Source organism: Cryptomeria japonica, chromosome 1 (genome assembly GCF_030272615.1).
Source record: "Cryptomeria japonica chromosome 1, Sugi_1.0, whole genome shotgun sequence".
NCBI lineage: Eukaryota > Viridiplantae > Streptophyta > Pinopsida > Cupressales > Cupressaceae > Cryptomeria > Cryptomeria japonica.
In genome coordinates, this window is record NC_081405.1 from 192,623,844 (window position 1) to 192,645,320 (window position 21,477).

At 35.3% G+C, this 21,477-nt stretch overlaps 1 protein-coding gene across 1 annotated transcript; it reads left to right on the forward strand.

Annotated features, from left to right (window-relative positions):
- Window positions 1-1,644: 1,644 nt before the first annotated feature.
- LOC131070106 (uncharacterized) lies at window positions 1,645-2,720 on the forward strand. The gene is made up of 2 exons (XM_058005630.2): window positions 1,645-1,982; window positions 2,112-2,720. The coding sequence occupies exons 1-2, from the start codon at window positions 1,837-1,839 to the stop codon at window positions 2,392-2,394; spliced, it is 429 nt and encodes a 142-aa protein (XP_057861613.1). The 5' UTR covers window positions 1,645-1,836; the 3' UTR covers window positions 2,395-2,720.
- Window positions 2,721-21,477: the final 18,757 nt, after the last annotated feature.

The following is a 21,477-nucleotide window of genomic DNA, read 5'->3' on the forward strand; positions in this document are numbered from 1 at the left end:
GGTGTCTTATTGTGTACGGTATGTTTTGATGTTTCATGCTCATATCTTTCTATGGATTATGTGTTAAAGATTAATTGTTGCATATCTAATTTGGGAAATAAATTAAAGATTGTATCAATTGATTCACCCCACTGTCATTTGTCTCGTGTATTAGTATTTTCAACAATTTGTTATCACCAAGATATTTTTTTGTAATGAGTTATCACCATTATTTTTTTAGATATAGCTTACCCACTACAACTACTCTTTATAATTTAGAAGTGTCTTGCTAAAATACAAGTGTTCTCCTCCTTACAACTATGTTCTTCCCAACTTTTCTTCATTTATCTACATCTTAACTTGCTTTTCTATGATTTCGCTTTTCTTGCTTTGCAATCTACTTACCACTTATGCCTAAGTTTTGGCATCTTCCATCTAGTATCTCATCTAATTCTCTTTTATTTTCACTATGTCATTGCCTTCCAACACCTCTAGATTATTTTCTTTTGTTATCTTCAATTGATCTAGATCTTGTTTTAACATGACTTTTTAACTTGTTCTTTAAGTATTTAATATTCCCTTTCAATCTTTTGGTAGAGTTTTTCATTTTTTTCATCATGTTGTCTTCACATTACCCCTCTTTTTTTAGAGTTTGTTGTCTTTTTTTCATGTTCATGAGATTAATAACATATAGCTCTAAAGGCCTCACTAATAATGTAGGTAAGGGGGTATGTAGGTCTTTATTACCTTGCAATCGTTCATCCCTTCCACCTTTCTTTTCCATGAGTAATTTGGTCTTTCTTTGGATTGTGTCTAATTCATCTTGAGTGATAAGACCACTTTCTCTTTTTCCTTATCATTACCTTATTGGCTCTCCTATCTGATGCATTAATAGTGATGAATGAAGTATTGCAAGTTGTTCTCAACAAAATTATGACAATTTTTTATAATTGTATATATACCTTTGTTTCCATATTTTCCTACAACGTAAAATCCCTTTATATTACTTTGCATTCACATATACCAACCTTTACCCTATGTATATGTCCCATCAAATGAATGAAATCCCTCCTAGCTACATGGATAAATCAATGGGAATGGAATGGGATTTGAATGAAGCAATTTGATGCATTATCATCATTATTATCTAATAGGCTGGGACAGGGGGAATAATGGGGCACACAAAAGTCCGGGGAACTTTAGCCCCCCACGATTTGAGATACCTCTTAAAATAGTAGGGAGGGGGGAGTGGGTGAGAATAGAAAGTTGGCACTGGAGAACATGCCCATTTGATCCATTGGATATGTAATACGATTAATGTTGTTCCCATCGTGTTACATATAGTATTTCTTTGTGACAGAGGTGTGTATGGATGATTTCTTTGTGATGGAGGTGTGTATGAATGATAGCCCAATTATTGCCCTAATATAAACATTACAATTAGAATGCGAACAAAATAAATTGTAAAATATGATTCCAAGAAATTAAATGAACCCTCCTTTTGTATATAATGTATATAGCTTTGCATTCACATATATCAACCTTTACCAAAACATTGCGATTAAAAATGTTGGAGAGTGTGGTTCCAAGAAATCAACCAACCCTACTCATTATATATATATATATGGTTCACTGGTAATTTTGTGCAGAGGAGACACACTGGGGTTTATTTGTTCCATTCCGTACCCCACGTGGTTGCTCTCGATTTAGGCTTCTCTTCATTCACACTTTCATTTCAACTGTTCTCCAAATGGTGGAGATGTGAACGTAAATCCCCAGATAAAAAACTACCACATATCTGTTGTTATTCCATTTCTGTCACTATTAAAGAACTGAGTAGTGCAATCCAAATCAGCCATGAAAACGGCCACAACTTTCCGCGATGATCCGAAACAGCAAAAGGCCGACGCTATTTTACTTTCGAAAGATTGCGTGACCTACCAGGAAATGATTTGGAATTTTCGATACTGCCGTTATTTTAAGATATGCTGGATCTGTGCGCGGTATTACTGTAACTCCATCTGATTACTTATTTAAACGGAGGCTAGCGAACGAAATTAGTTCAATCGAAACCCTAATTTTTCTTTTTCTGTTGCCTAGAAGTTCTGTTTCATTAAACGTTTAAATTGCAGGTTCATTCCAGAGAGCTTTTGGCAAATTAGGGTTTCGGAAATGAAGAAGGAACGAGTCTACTGGAACGGATATTTGATTACCAGAGATCCTCAGACTCACAAAATCCAGATAATTAGGGATTTCCCACCTCCACCAAGGCGGGGGAATGTTAAAAGGGGCATTTTTAATTCCTTGGTTGCGGGAACGACTGCCGTTGTCTCAGACGTTTTCTGCTACCATCGTCGCTGCAGCTTCTGCTTATCGCGCAATTCCATGACCTACTTGTCTGCAGGTACTCCATGAATGGGAAACGTGTTCTGGTACTACAGGCTTGGGGATTTTGGGCTCCTTGGGCGTAAGGGGTTTTGTTATGTAGTTTTACAATTGTGTGATTGGAACTTGGGTTGCAGGGTTTGTTTTATAGCTGTACAACTGTGTGAGTTGCGGGACTGGAACTTGGGTTGCAGGGGTTTGTTTTGTAGCTGTGCTGCCGTGTGAGTTGTGAGACTTGAACCTGGGTTGCAGGGGTTGTACGGTTCTCTGTGTGGGGCTGGAATTTGGGTTGCAGGGAAATGTTTTACTGTTCGATCGTTGTTTGATTCGAAGTATTTTACCGTATTTTATGTTCATTATCATTAACGACAGTTGATGATGGAATAAATTTTATTTTATTTTTATTTGTATAAAAAGCATTAACTGATAAAGTATTTATTTCGTATTTGATTGGATAGTGATTTTACTGGAGAGTTTATATTGTTTTTTATTTATAAATTATTATTTGTGTTGAAAGTGTGTAAATAGTTATTTTATTGAGTTAATTGAAAATGTTGGTTTATTTGGTGGTGATGAGGTGGAATTAAAAATTTAATTATATGTGATCTGTTTATAAATGTTTTTAAATTTTTATGTTGAAGGTTTATTTTAACAAATTTCTTTATATTTTGTGTGGAAGTTTTTTAAATTTCTTTTTCAAATTATAATTTGTATATATAAAACTTTTTATTTACATAATCTTATTTAATGAAACATGCTATTAATTAATATGTATGGGAATAGATTGTGTTAGTATATAAAAATTAGAATGAAACAATAAGTATTAGAAAATAATATTTGAAATGCATTTATTCTTGATGAGATTGATATATAGGTGCTTTTGCTTCCAACACACCATTTAACATTCATTGGGGTTTTTTGATTGACATTTGCATTAATAAGTGTCGATCAAAATGATGAATTAATTTTATCAAATTTCCAGAGTCCACAATCAAATCATGAAGTTGCTTCTGGATTAATGTTTTGACAGTCTCTCATCTTGATGATGGGTCACAGAGTGTGTTCCGAAACGTTGATGCAAAAAAGATAGACACCGAATGATGAAGTTAGGGATAAATTTATAAATTTTTGAAGGATAGGATGGATAGCTTAGATTTGATCTTGAGTGAGGAGTCTAATCTATGATTGATGAATACAATAGGAGAGGTCGTAATCATGGTGAGTTCACAATTATTTAATTTTTAGTTTAATTTATGATTACTATTCAATTAAATTGATGAATGGGTTAAGTAGATTGATTAATGAGTTAGAGGATGCTAATTAATTGCATGGATGTCACACAAGTGAGTTAAAATAAAAAGAATGATATAAGTGATTGCATTGGTTTTGAGTTTGTTTTACATTTTTTAAGAACAAAAAATTGAAAGGAGTTTGTTTTACATTGTTAAAAAGCACAGAATTGGAAGGCATCGATCTGCATCTGGATTCGTACTAAACATTCTACGTATATGATAAACGCAAAAATATCAAGAGTTTTATTGCTTTTGTCTCGGAGGTGTCTATTGAATGCTGCTTCCTAGGAGGAGTATACGTAATACAAAATAATGGAAATGATTGATCGAATTTGGCATTTTGGAACATCCTGATTTTCAGCACTGATTGTGAGTGCTTTTGTTGTAGTTTTCCCATTCTTGTTCAGACATGTTTTGCGGCTCCAACGATTGATGCTCCTTTCCAAAAGAGGTTGGCAAGATCGTTACTTATCCACAACAGATTAAAAAACAAAATGTTTTAGGTCCCACAATAGGTTAGGTCTGATTTGTTTTGGAGGAATAATTGAAGTCATGACAAGCAATCATATAATGTGTCTAGTCGTGTGTCTTTTTTTTTTAGGATGATTCATTAGTAAGTTCTAGATGATCATAATGAATTATGGTTTATCTTTTTCCATAACATCTTGATATACAATTTAAAAATTAGACAACGTGTAATGTATGATTGGAAAGGAATCAACTTTGACCAATTTTTACATTTGAATTTAAAATTCTACGGATAAATTGTAATGAATAAATTAGATGAAAGAGTAGGTACAAAACCTTAAGATTTGTGAATATGGGTTTATATTAGTTTGTCGACATTCGAGCAAAAATATGTCAATTTGTACACTATTACTACATTATAGACAATCTTGACAAAGTGAGGTCAAAAATAAAGGAGGAAAGTGTATCATAAGTAAATTTTTTAATCATATTTTACTCCCACTTTGATTTACATTGAACTATTATGGAAATATATTTCAAAGTAAATCAGCAGTCAACATGAAAGTAAATGCCACAAAGTAAATTAGTAGTCAACATGAAAGTAAATCAGCAGTCATCTTGCTTCGGGCTACTATATTTCACGCCACAAAGGTGTTTCTACATGGTGGAAGAATGCTACTGTTGATCACTTAACAGTCAATGCTCTGGACTTTGCGTCTGTTGGCTCCTCTCATGAGGATGATGTCGATGTTGTGCCCCTCACGACTACTAATGCTCCTGCTGCTCCTTTTGTGGCCTCATCTCTTGAGGTCCCCTCTTCTGCTTCTCATGTTCTGCAACCACGATCCCTTCTTGTTGGATCTGCTCCTGCTGATGTTTTTTCGTCACAACATGTTGCTGCTCTACAACAACCTCCTGGTTTTCTGTTGACACCTCTGTTTGTAACCCCGTGGGGTTCCTTCCAATTGATCTCCCTTTTGATGGACCTAATGACAACTTCGCCTGGACTGTGGTTGCTCACAGGCGGAAGGGGAAGTCTTCTCCCTTGCCCCAAACCCCCCCTCATTGGGGTTTGGGTGGCTCTCCCCCCTCTTGACTGGGATCTTTTTTATCCTCCTGTTGGATAGCATTCCTTGCTTATCTGATTGTGTTTGTTTCAAACCGCGTTTGGGTTGTTGTTCTTTTTGCCAACATCATCTCTCTTGATGTTGCTTGTTTTCTGTTGATAGTTTTTGACTATGTTAAGGGTCAACGCCCTAGTTAACATTGCTTTACTAATAAAAAACATTAAAGTAAATATTCAAACATTCATATAAAAGATAGTAAAAATATGGATGATGATATGAACATTCTTTTCACAATGAGTTTTTCATCTCAAGATTTACAAAGCACAAAAAAATTTATAATGATTATTGTGACAACTAAAATATAGTCCTAAAATTATAGGAAATAATATAAAACAATGAATCCAAGCTTACATTAGTATGCACCTTAGATTACAAATAAAGGAGTGCAAACAAATGGTCAAAGTAAGGAACTTTACCATTAAAAATATTTCATGACAATAATTTTTTATTACGTGAAAAATAGGTTTTGAAGGGACTCGAAACCCTTTACAAATCTAACAAGGGATAGAACTCGACCGCTCAACAAAGAGGAGAGATCCACAACCAAAAAATAGTTTCTGCCCCAAAAGACAGTAGGCAACCCAACCAAAGACAGAGCCAAAAAAACCAACCCAAACAACCAACCACAAGGGCCCTCAAGATTTACAACTATCCTTGTGGGAATGAAGAGTCATATCAAAAGAAGGCTTGGACATCTTTGAATACTTCTCCTTTACAGTAATCCATCCTCCTTCAACTTTAGTTGCCGCAATAGACCAATCCGAAGAGCCCAACACCAATCTATCCGGATTGGAATAAAGAGCAACAATAGAGGGAGCAACAACCGTCACAGACACAAGACCACATCCAATAGATGGGGCAATAGTTGTATCAACACACGGTGAAGCAGTTGGCGAGGTAAGAGACAACAAACCATTTTCAGCAGAAGAGATGACAACATCTTGTATCACAACATCTTTAATCACAGAAACATCCTTTTGGTATCTAAAGAATCTTTATTCACCATTAAAGAATCCTAACTAGCCATAGTAGAAACCCTAGCATCCTGCGACTCTTTAGAAGAGTCCAAAGATTTCTTTACCGTGTAATGCTAGTATGAGGCCCCCGACCACCATGAAGCCATTGGATTTTTCTTTTCAAGCCCACAATTCCAAGCCACATGGCTGGTTTTAAAGCATCTACGACACTTGAAAGGAATACCTTCGTAATCCAAAGTTTGGACCCAACTGCCAAAAGAGGAATTAATGACAATCTCAGCTGGTAGTTCCTTAGACACATCTAGCTCCACCAGAATGCGAGCAAAAGTAGTATGATAAAGCCCAAAGGATTCATGATAATAGTTGATCTCTCCATGTTATTCTTGATATAGATCATTCAGTAAATTGGCAACATAACTTTATTGCATCCCCTATCTTTACCTTAAGAATGGCTTGGGAGATGATTTGTCATTTTTTCATTGGATTGATGGATGGAAAGGATCTGACCCAGAGAGGTGGAGTGTTATGACTTTAATTTTTATGTAGGAGAGAATGAAAAAGTGACAAGTTACATCATGGGATTGGTGCACATGATTAGGGCTTCGATAGAGGAGAGATGAGTCATTTTTTTAATCCATGTGCCACTTTTGAAGCCTTGCAAAGTTGATTTTTGGTTATTTTCAAGCTTCGAGATTTAGTGAATGAATGTGAAAATAATTAATTAGTATCTATAGAATTCATTACTCTATGCAATTAATGGTGAGGGCGCATGTTTTAAGGAAATCAAATAAATTTACTTGTGTATTTATTCAAATTTTTAGATATATATTGGTGAAGATGATCGATTTAATTAAATAAATATGATTTGTTCAATAAATGTGGGGAATGTAGAAGAAAGAGACAAATTGATTAAATTAATTGAATAAAAAAATAAATTTATTCAACCAATGTTAGAGGAATACTCAAATAAATAAGATGGATTTGGTGTCAAGACTATTGAAAGTGGTGGTGTTAGATGTGATGTTAGGATGTGGTCAATTTTAGGTCTCTCTATTTTGCACCTCTTTGAGATGACGTTACAACTAGAGGATATAATGGACCATTTTAATGAAGAAATAAATATAAGTTTTTGAAAGGGATAAAACTAAATGTAATATATCCTAGTTATTTAGATGAATGGAAGTTAGGAAATGGATTAGGAATTCCTCCTCGAGAGAAGAGGTGGGTTGATAGGATAATAGTGGTTTCTCAAAAGGAAAGTGAAATATAAAAGAATTAGGAATGAAACAAAGGGGATTTAAGAAATAGAAGGGAATGGAGAGATGGGTATATGTGTAAAAATTGAGATGAAGATTAATGAGATGAAATAATACTAAAAAAGGATAGGATGAGAATGAGAAGAATGATAGAAGGGATTATAACAAAGATTAATTTTATGATAAAATGATGTGATTGCAATTTGATGCAAGTATATGCTGACTTAAAATGAGCAATCCATATTTTTGTAGTATTTTAAGTTATACACCAAGGTATGCATACTAGAGTGAAGATGTGACAAGTGTATGAGTGACTAATATACTTGAGGAGATGTACAATGATGTGGCATAATATGGAAGACCATGATGACATTAGTAATGATGTGCCTTGAGGATTGTTGGGAAATTTCTATAAATTGTATTTATGAGTTTCAATCCTTAGACTGCACCGATTCAAAATCCATGTTTGTATGAAAATTTGAAAATTAAGATGTCTTAATACAGAAAATCATGGAGACATGAACATATTATTTGTTTTGCCAATAACTACCACTTCAGCATGCTTAACAAACCTATCTTAAATAAACATAAAATGAAAATTACTTCATCATAAGATAGCAACAATAAAAAACATAAATCAACAACACAAGAATAACATCTCACAACATAGGATTTACAGGGAGAAATATTTTCAAGGAAAAACTACACCAAGAAGAGAGGCCTATGTTGGTATTATCCTCATGAAATAGAGATTACATACAATCCTTTCTTCCTTCCTTCTCCTTTTCAACTTTCAATCCAATAACACATGTGTAACAAAATGAACTCTTTTAATGTCTCCATCTCAAGCCCTCAATGTATAGACTTATGGAGGCCCAAAATACCACTATAGAACATTACCATGGCGAAAAGGTTCTAAAATACCATAGAAAAAGTCCATACGACCCATCATCTTGGAATCATGCATGTAGCCCAGAATAGACACTTCCAAATGCTCTTATAGTTGTCATAAGGTATCTCACCAAATTGGACCAATATAGAAGTCTTATATCATAAATGAACTCATAGTGGCTCATGATAACATATGGCATTTGTCATAACTATAATACATGCATAGTTTATAAAACCTTAGATGTGTCCAACAACCTGAAACTAGAATATTTCAAATGGGATGCCTTGCTATTTTGTTATTTTTCCCAAAGTCCAAACAATAAATGTAACTTTGTCTTTGCATGAACTATTTTACCACTATTGGTGAAATAATTTGATCTCTTATGGGTAAATTACAAATGACATAGGAGAACATATAATTAAAGGATTTACAAGGTTGATGTCACCTAAATCCTAAAATTCTCAGACTTGACATCATACATTATAAATTATACCCATAGAAATATAAATAATCAAGTAGAGTAATCAAGGCTCAAGGCCTTCCTACACTAACAAGGGAAAGACATCCCTTAGCCACACATATAGCAACTAATTCTTCAACTTACTCCTATGCTCCAACAATATACCTACAATAACTCCTCACATCCTCCAACATGTCACCTATGGAAGAAAATGAGCATGCCAAGGTGAAGCATACCAATTAACACTAAATCTTGCACCAATCTATACATCAACACAATCATCAAATTCAAATGATAACAAAGGCTCTTAGTAGCTGTCATAATCATACCACCTAGAATAACAACAACAACAACAACAAATTGCAATTCATCCAATTTTACCATACCTAAACTAAGGTATACCAACATAGATAAAACCTTGTGTCGTCAACATATCAACTCAAAAAATATAATCAAGTCTTTGTATATCCATCATCCTACCTTAATGCAACATGCCAATGCAAAAATGACAAGGGAAACTACATTTTTTGAGAGCTTTAAAATAGGAAAGACTAAACTTTGGCAAGGATAGACAAATTCTAAACCTTGCCCTTTGAGACATGAGTAAGTCCCGGTCAGATTTAAAGATCAATTTGTATAAGTTTGGACATAATTTTTTAGTTGGGTGTCTTGGTGCATCTAGTTTTTAATGGACTCATGTTACTTTGAAGCTTTGATTTCATACTAATGAATATTGTTCTCTTTGTGGCGTTAATGTTTCATGAATGATTTACTTTCCTCATAAGTTTGGTTCATCTTTAAATGTTATGAATCAAATCTGAATGTGTTTATTTTAAACCTTTGAGTTGATACTATGTTTGGAATCATCATTAGAAAAAAAATTCATCCCCATAAATGTATTGTATTAGTTCTTTGTTATTCATATTTTTCTAATAGTGATGAACAAGTGTTAGTTCCTTTGTTACTTTCGGGTTAGAAGTATAGCTCAATTTATTTAAAAAAAAACAGATCTTAAGAAGGGAGTTGTACCTTTGTTTCAAAATTTAGAGGGAAATTACTTGTTAGTAAGTACCCAACTATTGCTTGACTGATTAGGTCTTGTTTTGGGTGTATATTCTTGATTAGAAATCATTCATAAAAGACCAATCTGTTAACCGATAGATTTTTGGCAACTATGTTGGGGAAATCGAATAAACAACTAATCTGATTAGAAGAAGTATTTCGCTACTTTGTTGAAGGTGTGTATGAATGTGTGAATGAACCTTGTATTTATATGTGCCTAGACCTTATTGAATACCTCAGGTCGGCCTTGCAAATATGATAATTAATAATAATATAGTGCTCTAAACTTGGCACCCAATATAGGGTTAGCCCTATTACATAATTGCAAGTTACATAAATTGCCCAAATAGGGCCGACCCAAACAAGGGTAAATATGACAAAGTGAATTATCAACATGGCTAAGGATGACACGCCAATTAGCCATTAGGCATGCTAGGTCAGCCCTAGAAGGATCCAACCTAGCTACACATCAACACTCCCTCTTAGCTAGGGAGGAGTCCTTCTCAATATCCAAGTCACATAGTGACAACCACCATGGCTACTCCCATGAATGGAAATACAAATGAACACAACTACCATGGCTACTCCCAGAGGGTGGGTCCATCATGGTTACTCCCATGAGTGGAAATGCAAATGAACACAACCACCATGGCTTCTCCTAGAGGGTGGGTCCATCATGGCTACTCCCATGAATGGAAATGAACACAAGTGCCCATTACGGAATCCTTGACGTGATGTCGTCATCATGACGTTCACCATAGCTACTCCCAGAGGGTGAACAAACACAAGTGCTAAATCATGGAATTTCATCCATGACATCCACCATGCTTACACACAAAGGGTGAATCCACCATGCCTACTTGCAGAGCATGGAAGAGGTCTTTCACCTCAAACTTCTCCCAAAGAAGAATGCATTACCACCATGCCTACTCGTAGAGGGTGGAACAAGGGCTTTCACCTCAAACTTCTCTCGCAGAGCATAATGCATTAACAAGGGATTGCACCTCGAACTTCTCCCTCACAAAGAAGAACTAATTAACAAGGGATTGCATCTCAAACTTCTCTCTCATAGAGAAGAACTCATTAACAAGGGCTTTCACCTCAAATTTATCCATCACAGAGAAAAATGCATTAGCCAAAAGATGTGGCTTCCTCTGAAGTTGAAATGTCAAGCTCCCTCTGAAGTTGAAATCAATTTTCTGACCTCCTTACCCAAGGTTACCTCTAGTTAAGTATCACAAACTCAACTTTATGGCAGCAAGCTGTGTCTCTAGACTTCAGCCTGTGATGCTTCCTCACAGGATGCCTCAAAATCTTCCTTCCTTGAAGAAATGCTTCCAACCATCATCTCAGTTCTATGACAACAAGCTTCATGTTATTTCTCCCTTGAATGCTTCTTTGTCTGTCCTTTTTGTATATCGAAAGACCACCTGTAGAGCATAAGCAAGAGCGCCTATTGCTTCACTAAAATCCCCTTCATATTCCTCCTGAATGTCAATCTCTTCATTGCAAATAGAATTCCAAAAACCTATATCGTGAAGAGCAACATGCTGTGATGAAATATACTGTATGTAAGGGGAAAGTTTCTCATGGTAAGTACATTCAAATGCAGCTTATCTATTGCCAATGTAAATAACACACATATTTAATGACTACATATGCAATACATGAACATTAAAGGACTACTTATCTCTTTATTGATTTTCCCAGCCATGTATTCAAGTGGAGACCCTACAAGTCTTGAGAACTATTTGTGGTTGATGAAGTCATCATTGTCTATAGTGTAGTAGCATCGTTGTGGTATGCACACGAGGCTATCTAGTATGAAAACAAAAATAACTAGCCAAGGTGATATTAATATTGCATCATGCAAGATGACATTGTTCCCCTCCACCATGATTTTTGGGCACTACGTGCATCATCAAATAAGCCTTTATGGCTGACATGCTTGCCACCATATTGTGTGTAGAAGGAGAGGTGAAACAAGCTACTATCAATCTGATCACAACCAATTCGAACCAAGCTTTGATACCATGTTGAGACATGGACCAACTAGGACTTGAACCTAGGACCTTCCATATGCTGCTGGAGTGCTCTACCACTGAGCTACTGGCCCCTCTTGGACCAGTCCATCGTCGGTCCGGGTGTGGCTTATTTCCAACACCAACACTAGGAGTAGGCCTCCTCCTCTAGCTAAGAAGGCTATACAATCACCCACTTGCCAATCATTATTGTTCCACATTGTAAAGCTTCCCACTTTTGCAGTTATCTTTCCAATCATGGCCCAACCGATACTATGGGAAGTAGCAATTGGCCCCCTTAATTTGGGAGAAAATCTAAATGAGTTGCCTAAGGGCTCAAGAAAAAACTAAACTACATTAAGAGGAGATGGAAAAGTGTCAATAGGGGAGCACCTTGTTGCTTTCTTCTCTTCATGCAGAGTTTTGGGAGTGCAACATGAAGATGTTGCAGTTAGATTATTTGTTGAATCATTGGTTGGAGACACTGTTAAATTGTTTTACCATCTTTCAACTGCCTCTATTTCTTCTTGGGATTCAATGAAGACTCGGTTCAAGGCTAGGTTCAAGAGTGCTAAAGATGATAATTCATTGTTGGCCAAGAAAATTGTGAATAAAATTCCATTAGCCAAGAGGTCAATGACGAACAATCAAGTTTTTTTCTTCATTAATTCAATGCCACTAGACATAAGTTTTCATTTGAGGTGAGCCAAGGTGGAAGATTTGGCAGCAACTCAAAACACGACCATAGGTCTTGAGGATGATTTCATCATCACCAGAAAATGGAAGGAGTTACATCCTAGCAATCCTCATCCAACAACGTCTTTAGATCCTATTGTAGACACTCAAAATTGTCATGTTTAATTAAATAAATATTTTATTTATTTAATTATCTAAGCCTAATTCTTCTATTAATTAAATAAATCTTTATTTATTTAATTAATTCATTTATCCTCTTCTAGCCTTATTTCTCATTTAAATAAATACATTTATTTATTTAAATTATCCTTTTCCTAAATTAAATAAATATTTTATTTATTTAATTATCCCACTTCTTCTATTAATTAAATAAATCTTTATTTATTTAATTAATTCATTATCTTTTTCTACACATGACACATGTCATTCATCTCTTAATTCCTACACTACCTACCTCTTTCATTATTTTATTATTTCTTCTACTTACCCTCTAATCCTAGCCGACCTCTTTTTTAACACCTCTCAATCTTATCCCTCCATTTCATATTGTGTCTTCTATTTAAGGAGATGCTTCCTTCATTATCAAACCCTAATGACTAACCCTAATGATCATTTGGACTACACTACGATCCTACTTGCAACCACATTCCGTTCTTTGTTGAGCTCTTGTGCACATAAAAATCTGAGAGCAAATATATCAAGCAAGATCAATGGAGATAGGAAGAATGGAGATTCAAAACCCTATTGGACATGTGATGGTATAATCTTTGTGATTTTCTTTTATTTACATTGTCTTAGGTAATCTTCATATGTTATGGTGGATCTTTGTTGTTGTTAGGCTAGAGTTTTTGTGGTTGGATTCATTTAGCCTTTCAATTCTGTTATTATTGTATCCATTTTCACCATACACACCTATGATCCATAAGATGGCGAATGTCATTATCGCATTAAAGAGGCAATTACCAAAAGCTGACCAATCTTTCTAGCAACTTGTTACTGCATCATTTATTCCTCATGATAAGAGCAAGTCATCCTATAAAATTTCCATTCAGAGTTCTTATCTTTCTTGTGACACCCCGGTTCAAGTCCTTAGTACGTCTGTAAATCCTATTTCAGTCACAAATGTCGAGTTTGAGTAATTAGTTGAAATTTGTGAACAAGTTGAACCATCTTGAATTGAGTTCAACAGGTTCATCTAGGTTCCATAGGTTCCTAGGTGTTCAAGGAGGTTTTTCATACTAATATTTTCTTTAAGTATCTTGCAGCGGCTCTCCAAAAGTTTCTTGTTCGGCAATATGTTACTTTATTTCTCTCCGGGTTTTGAACTTATTGAACCAATTTCAAGAGGTTCAAACATGTTCAACATGTTCAATATAGCACAAATGGTTAGCAACTTGGTATAATTAATTTTCTTGGCAAGATTTTCCTTGAGCACGGCGTACACCTTGAACGCTCATGAAGTTTGTTTAGGATGTTCATATGTGTACGAAGTTGGTGGGTCCCACGGGTTTTTATGATTTGATGGTGCATTCATTACCAAATATGTGGAAGCTGAACCATGTTTTAAGTGACATTGATTCCTGGCTTTTCGAAGTAAGTAATCATTTCGGGAACTGGCGGTTACTTCAAAAACACCGCCATGCATTCAATGCATGTGTGCGATGTCCAATCCACAAACTTAACACACTCAAACTGAAAATTGGAATTATTGCATTTAATATTTCCATATCATTGCCTTCACTAATAAGGTATGAAGGATTATTAGTGCTTTGCATTTGTTCCTTGCTGCCGTGTTTTTGTTTTTCTTGGATAGGAGTCTTGTTTGCTGCTAGTCATCGTCTGGTTGTTCAACTGTGAAGGTGAGTCCTTTTCTTGTTCTCTCTAGTAGTTTTTGCTTGCATTTTCTCTCTCATAGAAAGTTTTGCTGCAGCCGGTTTAGGCTTATTGCTTTAAATTATGAAGTCTACACTACATTTGTTTGGGAATGTTTTTAGCCTAGCATCCACTAAACCCATAGTTAGCGATACCGACCTTAAAGGGGAAAATCTTGAGGTGTTGAAAGAGAGGGTGTTCAAGGGAATTGACAAATCTTTTGGTGAGGAGATTTTGAGTAGTGGTCTCATAGAAGCGATAACTTTTCCCCCAGCCATTCCTTGCCTAGAATTGATTCAAGAATGTATTGCTAGATATGACCCAGTGTCTGAAACCATTAGGAGATACAATGGTGAAACCCTTCTTGCCATAAATTGTGAAGTAATTTCCTCAGTCTTCAAGATACCTGATTACCAGTTCTCCAACTTTTCCCCTACTCAGTCAATCACCGAGTTCAACGCAGACAGAACCGGACACCGTAACAATGTAGCAAAATTCTGGTTGAAGGTTCCTCAAAGAGGTGGTTCCAGGTTACCCAAGAATCCTAATAAGAATCACATGTTGCCTCACATTCATGACGTTATGCTTTTGTTGCACCGGGCCAGAGGATCCGCTGAAGCTTATAGCTTCGATGACTAGATTTATTGCTACGTGCAGCTGGTTTTGGAAGGGAAGCAATATTTGGATTGGGCTGAATTGATTGCTGATTCAATGAGAGAACAACTGAGTATGGCTAAACAGTTCAAACAAAACTTCTTTATGTCTTCGTATCTCTTGTATTGTTTAGCATGTGCTAAGGAGTTGGTTGGAATACCGAAACAACTCACTGAGGAGGATGTTTCCGTATATGAGTTCTATCCCATGTTGCAAAAGGATAAGGCCTTACAGGATTTCAAAAGGGTGTACAATGCTTTTTTGGGTGACTTGTGTCATGAATTAAAGAATATGAAAGCCAAAAGAATCTTTGAGGATGCACAGACTTTGATAAAGAGGTTTGGTAGTTTTTATATCCAGTTTCCACACTTCTGTTACATAAGGGTAGGCGGCTTTGAAGAGGAGCCCTTCAAGCTCCCTCACTTTTGTTTAGATTGCTTTGTTCTGGCGGACATATGCAAACAACTGACCTCTGTAATCAAAAAGGCACAACCCAGGGATAAATGGGATGATCATTTTCCCATCCAATTGGGCGTATTGTCCTGCAGTTCGATGTCCAATGCTTTGAGTATTGGAGCAAATCTTAGGAATTTCAATTTTTCCCTATATCCTGAAAGGAAAGGTTTCGATAATAAGGGTTTTTCTTGAAGTCTTGGTCTAATGCCATACCTCCCAATGCCTCAACTAGAGGATTTCTGGGAAGATTGTACTGATGAACTCGAGGTGTTCAAAAGGGGAAACATGAGGTTGGTGTTAGAACAAGTTGTTTTATTGCAGATAAAATTGGATACTAAGGGGCTCGAAGAGGACTATCTAGAGTTATTCGAACCGGGATACTTAGCCTATGTAGAATTGAAATGCCTCCAATTGACTCGGATGAAGAAGAGAAAGATGATATACAGTTAAGGACTAAAGGAGTCTTGGAAAGGACTGCGGCGTGGGTTGCCAATAAGAAAGCAGTGAAACTAGGCGTTAAGTCTAATTCTACGAGAAGTAATGAGGACCCTCTACATTCACCAAAGCGTCTTTCTAACAATGCTTCTATGCCTTTTCATGCAGGTAAGGATAACAAGCTGCCCCAACTTAGACATAGGTCTAATTTAGCTTTAGATTTCTATACTCCTCGGCATACCTAGTCCTGAAGTGCCGCTCAAAGAAAGATGGATCAAGCAAAGGATACAGGGGTGAAAGATATGATTCTTGATGTCCAGATATTTGAAATTGAAGACTTGGATGGTGATGTTGCTAATGCCCTGGATTCTCATATGGTGACTGTGGCTATGACGCCACCTTCCAAAGTGATCGAAGGAGCAACTAGCTCAAGTGCAACTCCTAAGTGGTTGACCACCTCTGTGAACAAAAAGCGGAGTTTTCTTCTCGTGACTATTTTGATTCAGGAAATGGTTGTTAAGTACACAGAGAAGAGTCCTAAGCCAAAAAGGTTCAAGACTGCTGCTCGCCTAGATAATGATGAGGGAACTGGAAAATGGGTTGCTGAAATCGCATTGTACAAACCCAAGGATGAAAACAAGGAGGCTAGCCCCGATGATTTCAAGATCACGAAGGTGGAATTTGGAAACATGAGTAGAGACACAGACAATCATTTCTTCCAGGTATCGGCAAAGAAAATGCTCACCAGGTCAAAGAAAGATGGGCGAGAAAAGAGAGAGCTAAAGAGACACATAAATGTTCTGGCCCAATTCATCAACAATATTGGTTGCTTTGGGGCACTCCCGATATCTCATGCTACAGAGAACTTCGGCCCAACTTCGCCACAAAATAAGTTAATGAGCCAAGTTCAATGGGCCAAGAGTATTGCTGAAGCCGTGGAGAAATGGATTGAGGGAATAATCAAGGATGGTGAGAAGTATATCACTGACTCCCGAAGGCTATACGATGAGATACAGAGTCTTACTGCCAAAGTTCAAAACTAGCTTGTGCCATGGGAGAAGGAGGAACACAAATGGTAGAATATCTTGCCCTTGTTTGCCAAAATAGAAGAATATGGAGTTACCAGGTTTTTGACGGAACACTCAATCAAACTAGTAGCAGATGAATGTTAGATCTTTGTGCTGAAGAAAACCATAATGTGGTGAGTGCTTACCTTCAAGTCTGTGATCTCCGATGCTAAGACCTTGTTTACGAGCTCTAGGATCTCCAGTGTGGTATAGTTAATGATAACAAGGTGGTTAATCCTGACCATGATTGGCAGTTGGGCATTTGCGGTTTGAACACACAGGATGCAATCAAGGCTTTCTGGATAAACATGGAGAAAATCAAGGCCAAGGGTAATTTCACCCCGAAAGATATAACAAGGGTGGCTAGGATTGAGTCCATGACTTTTATTGGAAATGATCAGTTGCCGAAACATGCCGAAAAGATGGTGAAGCATCGGTGGAATAAGGAGGCAGTGAAGGCAAAGCTCAACACAATGAAAGTACCAAACCAATCTATTATTCAAGAACTCACGACCACCCATGACGCCCGCAAAAGCGGAGAGGATGATGATGATGGAAAAGCGACATAATGCATTGTTTCAGGCCTGGTTCCTTTTATTTTTGTAATTTCTCATGTTTATGCAAAGACTTCGGGACATCTATCCCAGAATATATCTTGTCGGTTTCATAACTGTTTTGGGGGAGGTCGAGTTTTCAGGTAGACCTCCCTTGTTCTAAAAACTATAAATGAAGGAAAGACAGATAGAATAGAGGTTAGTTTGGTGACCAATTTTTGGTTAGTTTTGTTTTTCCCTCTGTTTTTGTGAATTTTCTGTTTTGTAGAAGGAGGAATCAGACTGCTAAATCTGGAATGGAAAAAGATTTATACATGTATTATCGTGCCTTTGTTGCATAAGAATATATATATATATATATATATATATATATATATATATATATATATATATATATATATATATATATATATATATATATATATATATATATATATATATATATATATATATATATATATATATATATATATATATATATAAAGATCATGTTGTTCTTGGGAGAAGGAAAATCTGTGGGTTTTGAATCTGTGTAGATACATATCTTTGCATATGCTTATCTAATCAAATAACAGTAACAATCTTTCCATTGTAGAGAATTATTATTCTTCTAGTATTCCTTCCTTTTAGTGTTTGTTTTCTTTTAGAAAAGATTCATGTTTGAGAACGGATTTGGTTTCTTTGATTTGTTCATTCTTTATTAAACCTGTGGAAATGGTGTACTGAACTTTGATTGAGTTGCTATCATCTCTTGTACTGAAAAGATAGGAAAAATTATTTTCTCCTTTAAAGAAACATGTGTGAAATATCGGCCTCTCATCCAAGAATGAAGTAGGCAACCTTACATGCTTTCGGGTTAAAAGCTACTACTCAAATTAAATTAATTAAAATCATTCCTTGAAAAACTGAGATAGGGAGTTGTACCTATGGAAAATTCAGAGGGAAGTGGTTTATACAACACTTACCCAACTGTTTAGAGGAACACTTGTCCTTAAAAGAAGGTGACAGAGTTCAAAATTGATCATTTTAAAAAGGGACAAATCTCTTCACTAACACAACCTTACCAAAATCTCTCAAGGAAAGGTTCAGTTCCACAATCTGGTAATAACAATGGTGGAAAGCTGTTGCAACTCTCACTAACTCATGTGAGATTAGGAATAAAATATGCTATTCATGTGAGTTTGATTGCGTGTAAAGACATAAAACATTCTAATTTCAATAATAAAATGTAATACTCTTTATTTTTAAATAAACTCATAATTACTTAAATAATCTATTTACTTCCACTATTTCATCCTTAGTTCTAAATGATCATTTCCAATGATATCATTATAAACACGAGATTTCTATAAGGAGATATAGATTTTTTATTCAATAAGAAAATGTAGTAACTTATTTCAATCATATCTACATACAATACTTAGGCCTTTCTAATGCCTTAAATTCAATAACAAGAAAATATAAAGTAAGGGATGAGATACCTCCTTTGATCTGCAATCCAAGCTATCTTCAATGCAATCTTTAGAATGAAGACGAGAACAAGATTCAGGTGCTTTTTCCACCCAACCTTGAAGCTTACACTTCCCCAAAATTCTTGGTCAATCAAGAAAAACCCGACCCTGCATGAATTGCTTAGCAAAACGAATTCGATAGACAAGATGGAATCTAGTGCATGCTTAGAATGATACATACATTTTCCATTTTCTAATTCCATTAAGAAACAAGCAAGATCAATCAAGGATATGGTAAAGAGCATAAATAAACCCATCTATTTCAATGGTCAATTAGTTACTCGACCGAGTATAATGCCATGCATAGCAATAAAATATAGTTTGGAAAAGAAAACTAGTCTCTCTATGTTTCCACATTCGGCACCCATCCTAGAAGGTAACTTTCCCACAAACGCAAGCATATCTAGCTTTTTTAATGTTCATATGAAACTTAGAATAAATATATAGAAGACAATCTTTCATTTTTCAATTCTAGCTTTCTATTTCTCGCATGATAAAAATACAATGTTAAAGAAGACAATCTTTCATTAAATAGATATAGAAGGAAACAATCTTTCATTGACAACCAATTGTATTTGACAAGAAAACAATCTTTCATGGACAAACAAATATATATCCGAAAAGAGAACAATCTTTCACTTCTATCTTTTCAAGTAAATCAAAGACAAGAATTAAATTAAGGTGTAACACTTGTATGTATGTATATTTACATATAAACAAATAGAATATGAGTACACATTCTTTCTTCAAATAACACATTAAATTTGACACTAACATGCATTTTCTATGATTTACGAATTCAACTATCTAAATTCAGTAATTTTTCTACAACGAGTATTAAGTAAGACGACATTTCATAATGCACATACCTATATGGCTTCTTCAAATGAAATTTCAAAATAAATTATCATGTCTTCTAATGCATAAACTAATTTTAACTATTTCTTCATTAGTGATCTAAAATAAACAATTCTCAAGATAATTCTATTCTTATTTTATAAATATATAATAAACTATTGCTCGATTAGGAGCCTACCTCTTAAATTTGACGCCAAAGCTATGATGTTCAACACTAATTCTTATTCTAAATTTGACCGCAACACTTCTAGATTTCCAATGCTTTTCTTCCTCTATGTTTTACAATTCCTTTTGTTGTGTTCTTTTCAACTCCATTCTCTGTTATATCATCTCTATTCTTTATTCTATTATCTCTATTCTCTATTTTTTTTATCTATATTTTCTGCATATTTCTCCCTCGTGTATTCCTTCAAAACAAAAAGTCTATATATAGTGATCAAATCTATACTAAATCCTATTTTTGAGCCAATCTCTCATAGTGGTGAACTAGTTTATTGGTATCTAAGTGACACCACACATTGTTTAACTGCAACATCACAGTCCTAAATGGTTTTGAACACTTATGTGTTCTCCATGCAATGATATTCATTATCTACTACATGACACCAAACTTCTCAAGCCATTAAGTTCATTATTACTGGTGTTATTATGTGGCTAGGTAATTGCTTAGTCAATATTACTATCGACTCCCACTGCTATCAATACAGTTTGTTAGCTTCCATGCACCACCATTGGTATGCAGATTAGTTTGCATGTCATGCGATGCTTATTCTAACAGTTTTCAGCCACGTAGATAAGTCCATATTCAACTTGAACTCTAAGTTTTGTTTGCAGCATGGTCGACTAATACTGATTTCACTTTGCAATAGTTTCTAAGTCTCTACGATGCCAAGTCGACTTCTTTCTAAGTCTTTACGATGCCAAGTCGACTTCTTTCTAAGTCTCTACGATGCCAAGTTGACTTCCCTCATATCATGCATGGTTTGTCGACTACTGACTTGTAGTGATAACCCGCCACCATATTGGATAGATTTCTTTCAAATAAGTCACTTTCACACACACACACACACACACACACACACACACACACAGATTTATCATAAAACAAAACAATTTAATTTCAACAATATATTGGCATATATTAATTACATACATATATGTGTGTGTATGATCAAATTATTATTCGAACTTATATACATATATAATACGTATAATTATATATGTGTGTGTGTGTGTGTGTGTGTGTGTGTGTGTGTGTGTGTGCGCACACACACACACACATATTTATAAACATCATTATCATAAATCAAGAAGTGGAAATACAAGCACGATATTTAATCCATTTCACAAGATGCATATACAAACATTAAAATACATGTACACATATTTAAATCAATCTATCGATTAAAACTACTCATTCCAATCATCATTACTATTTAAACAAACACTCAAATA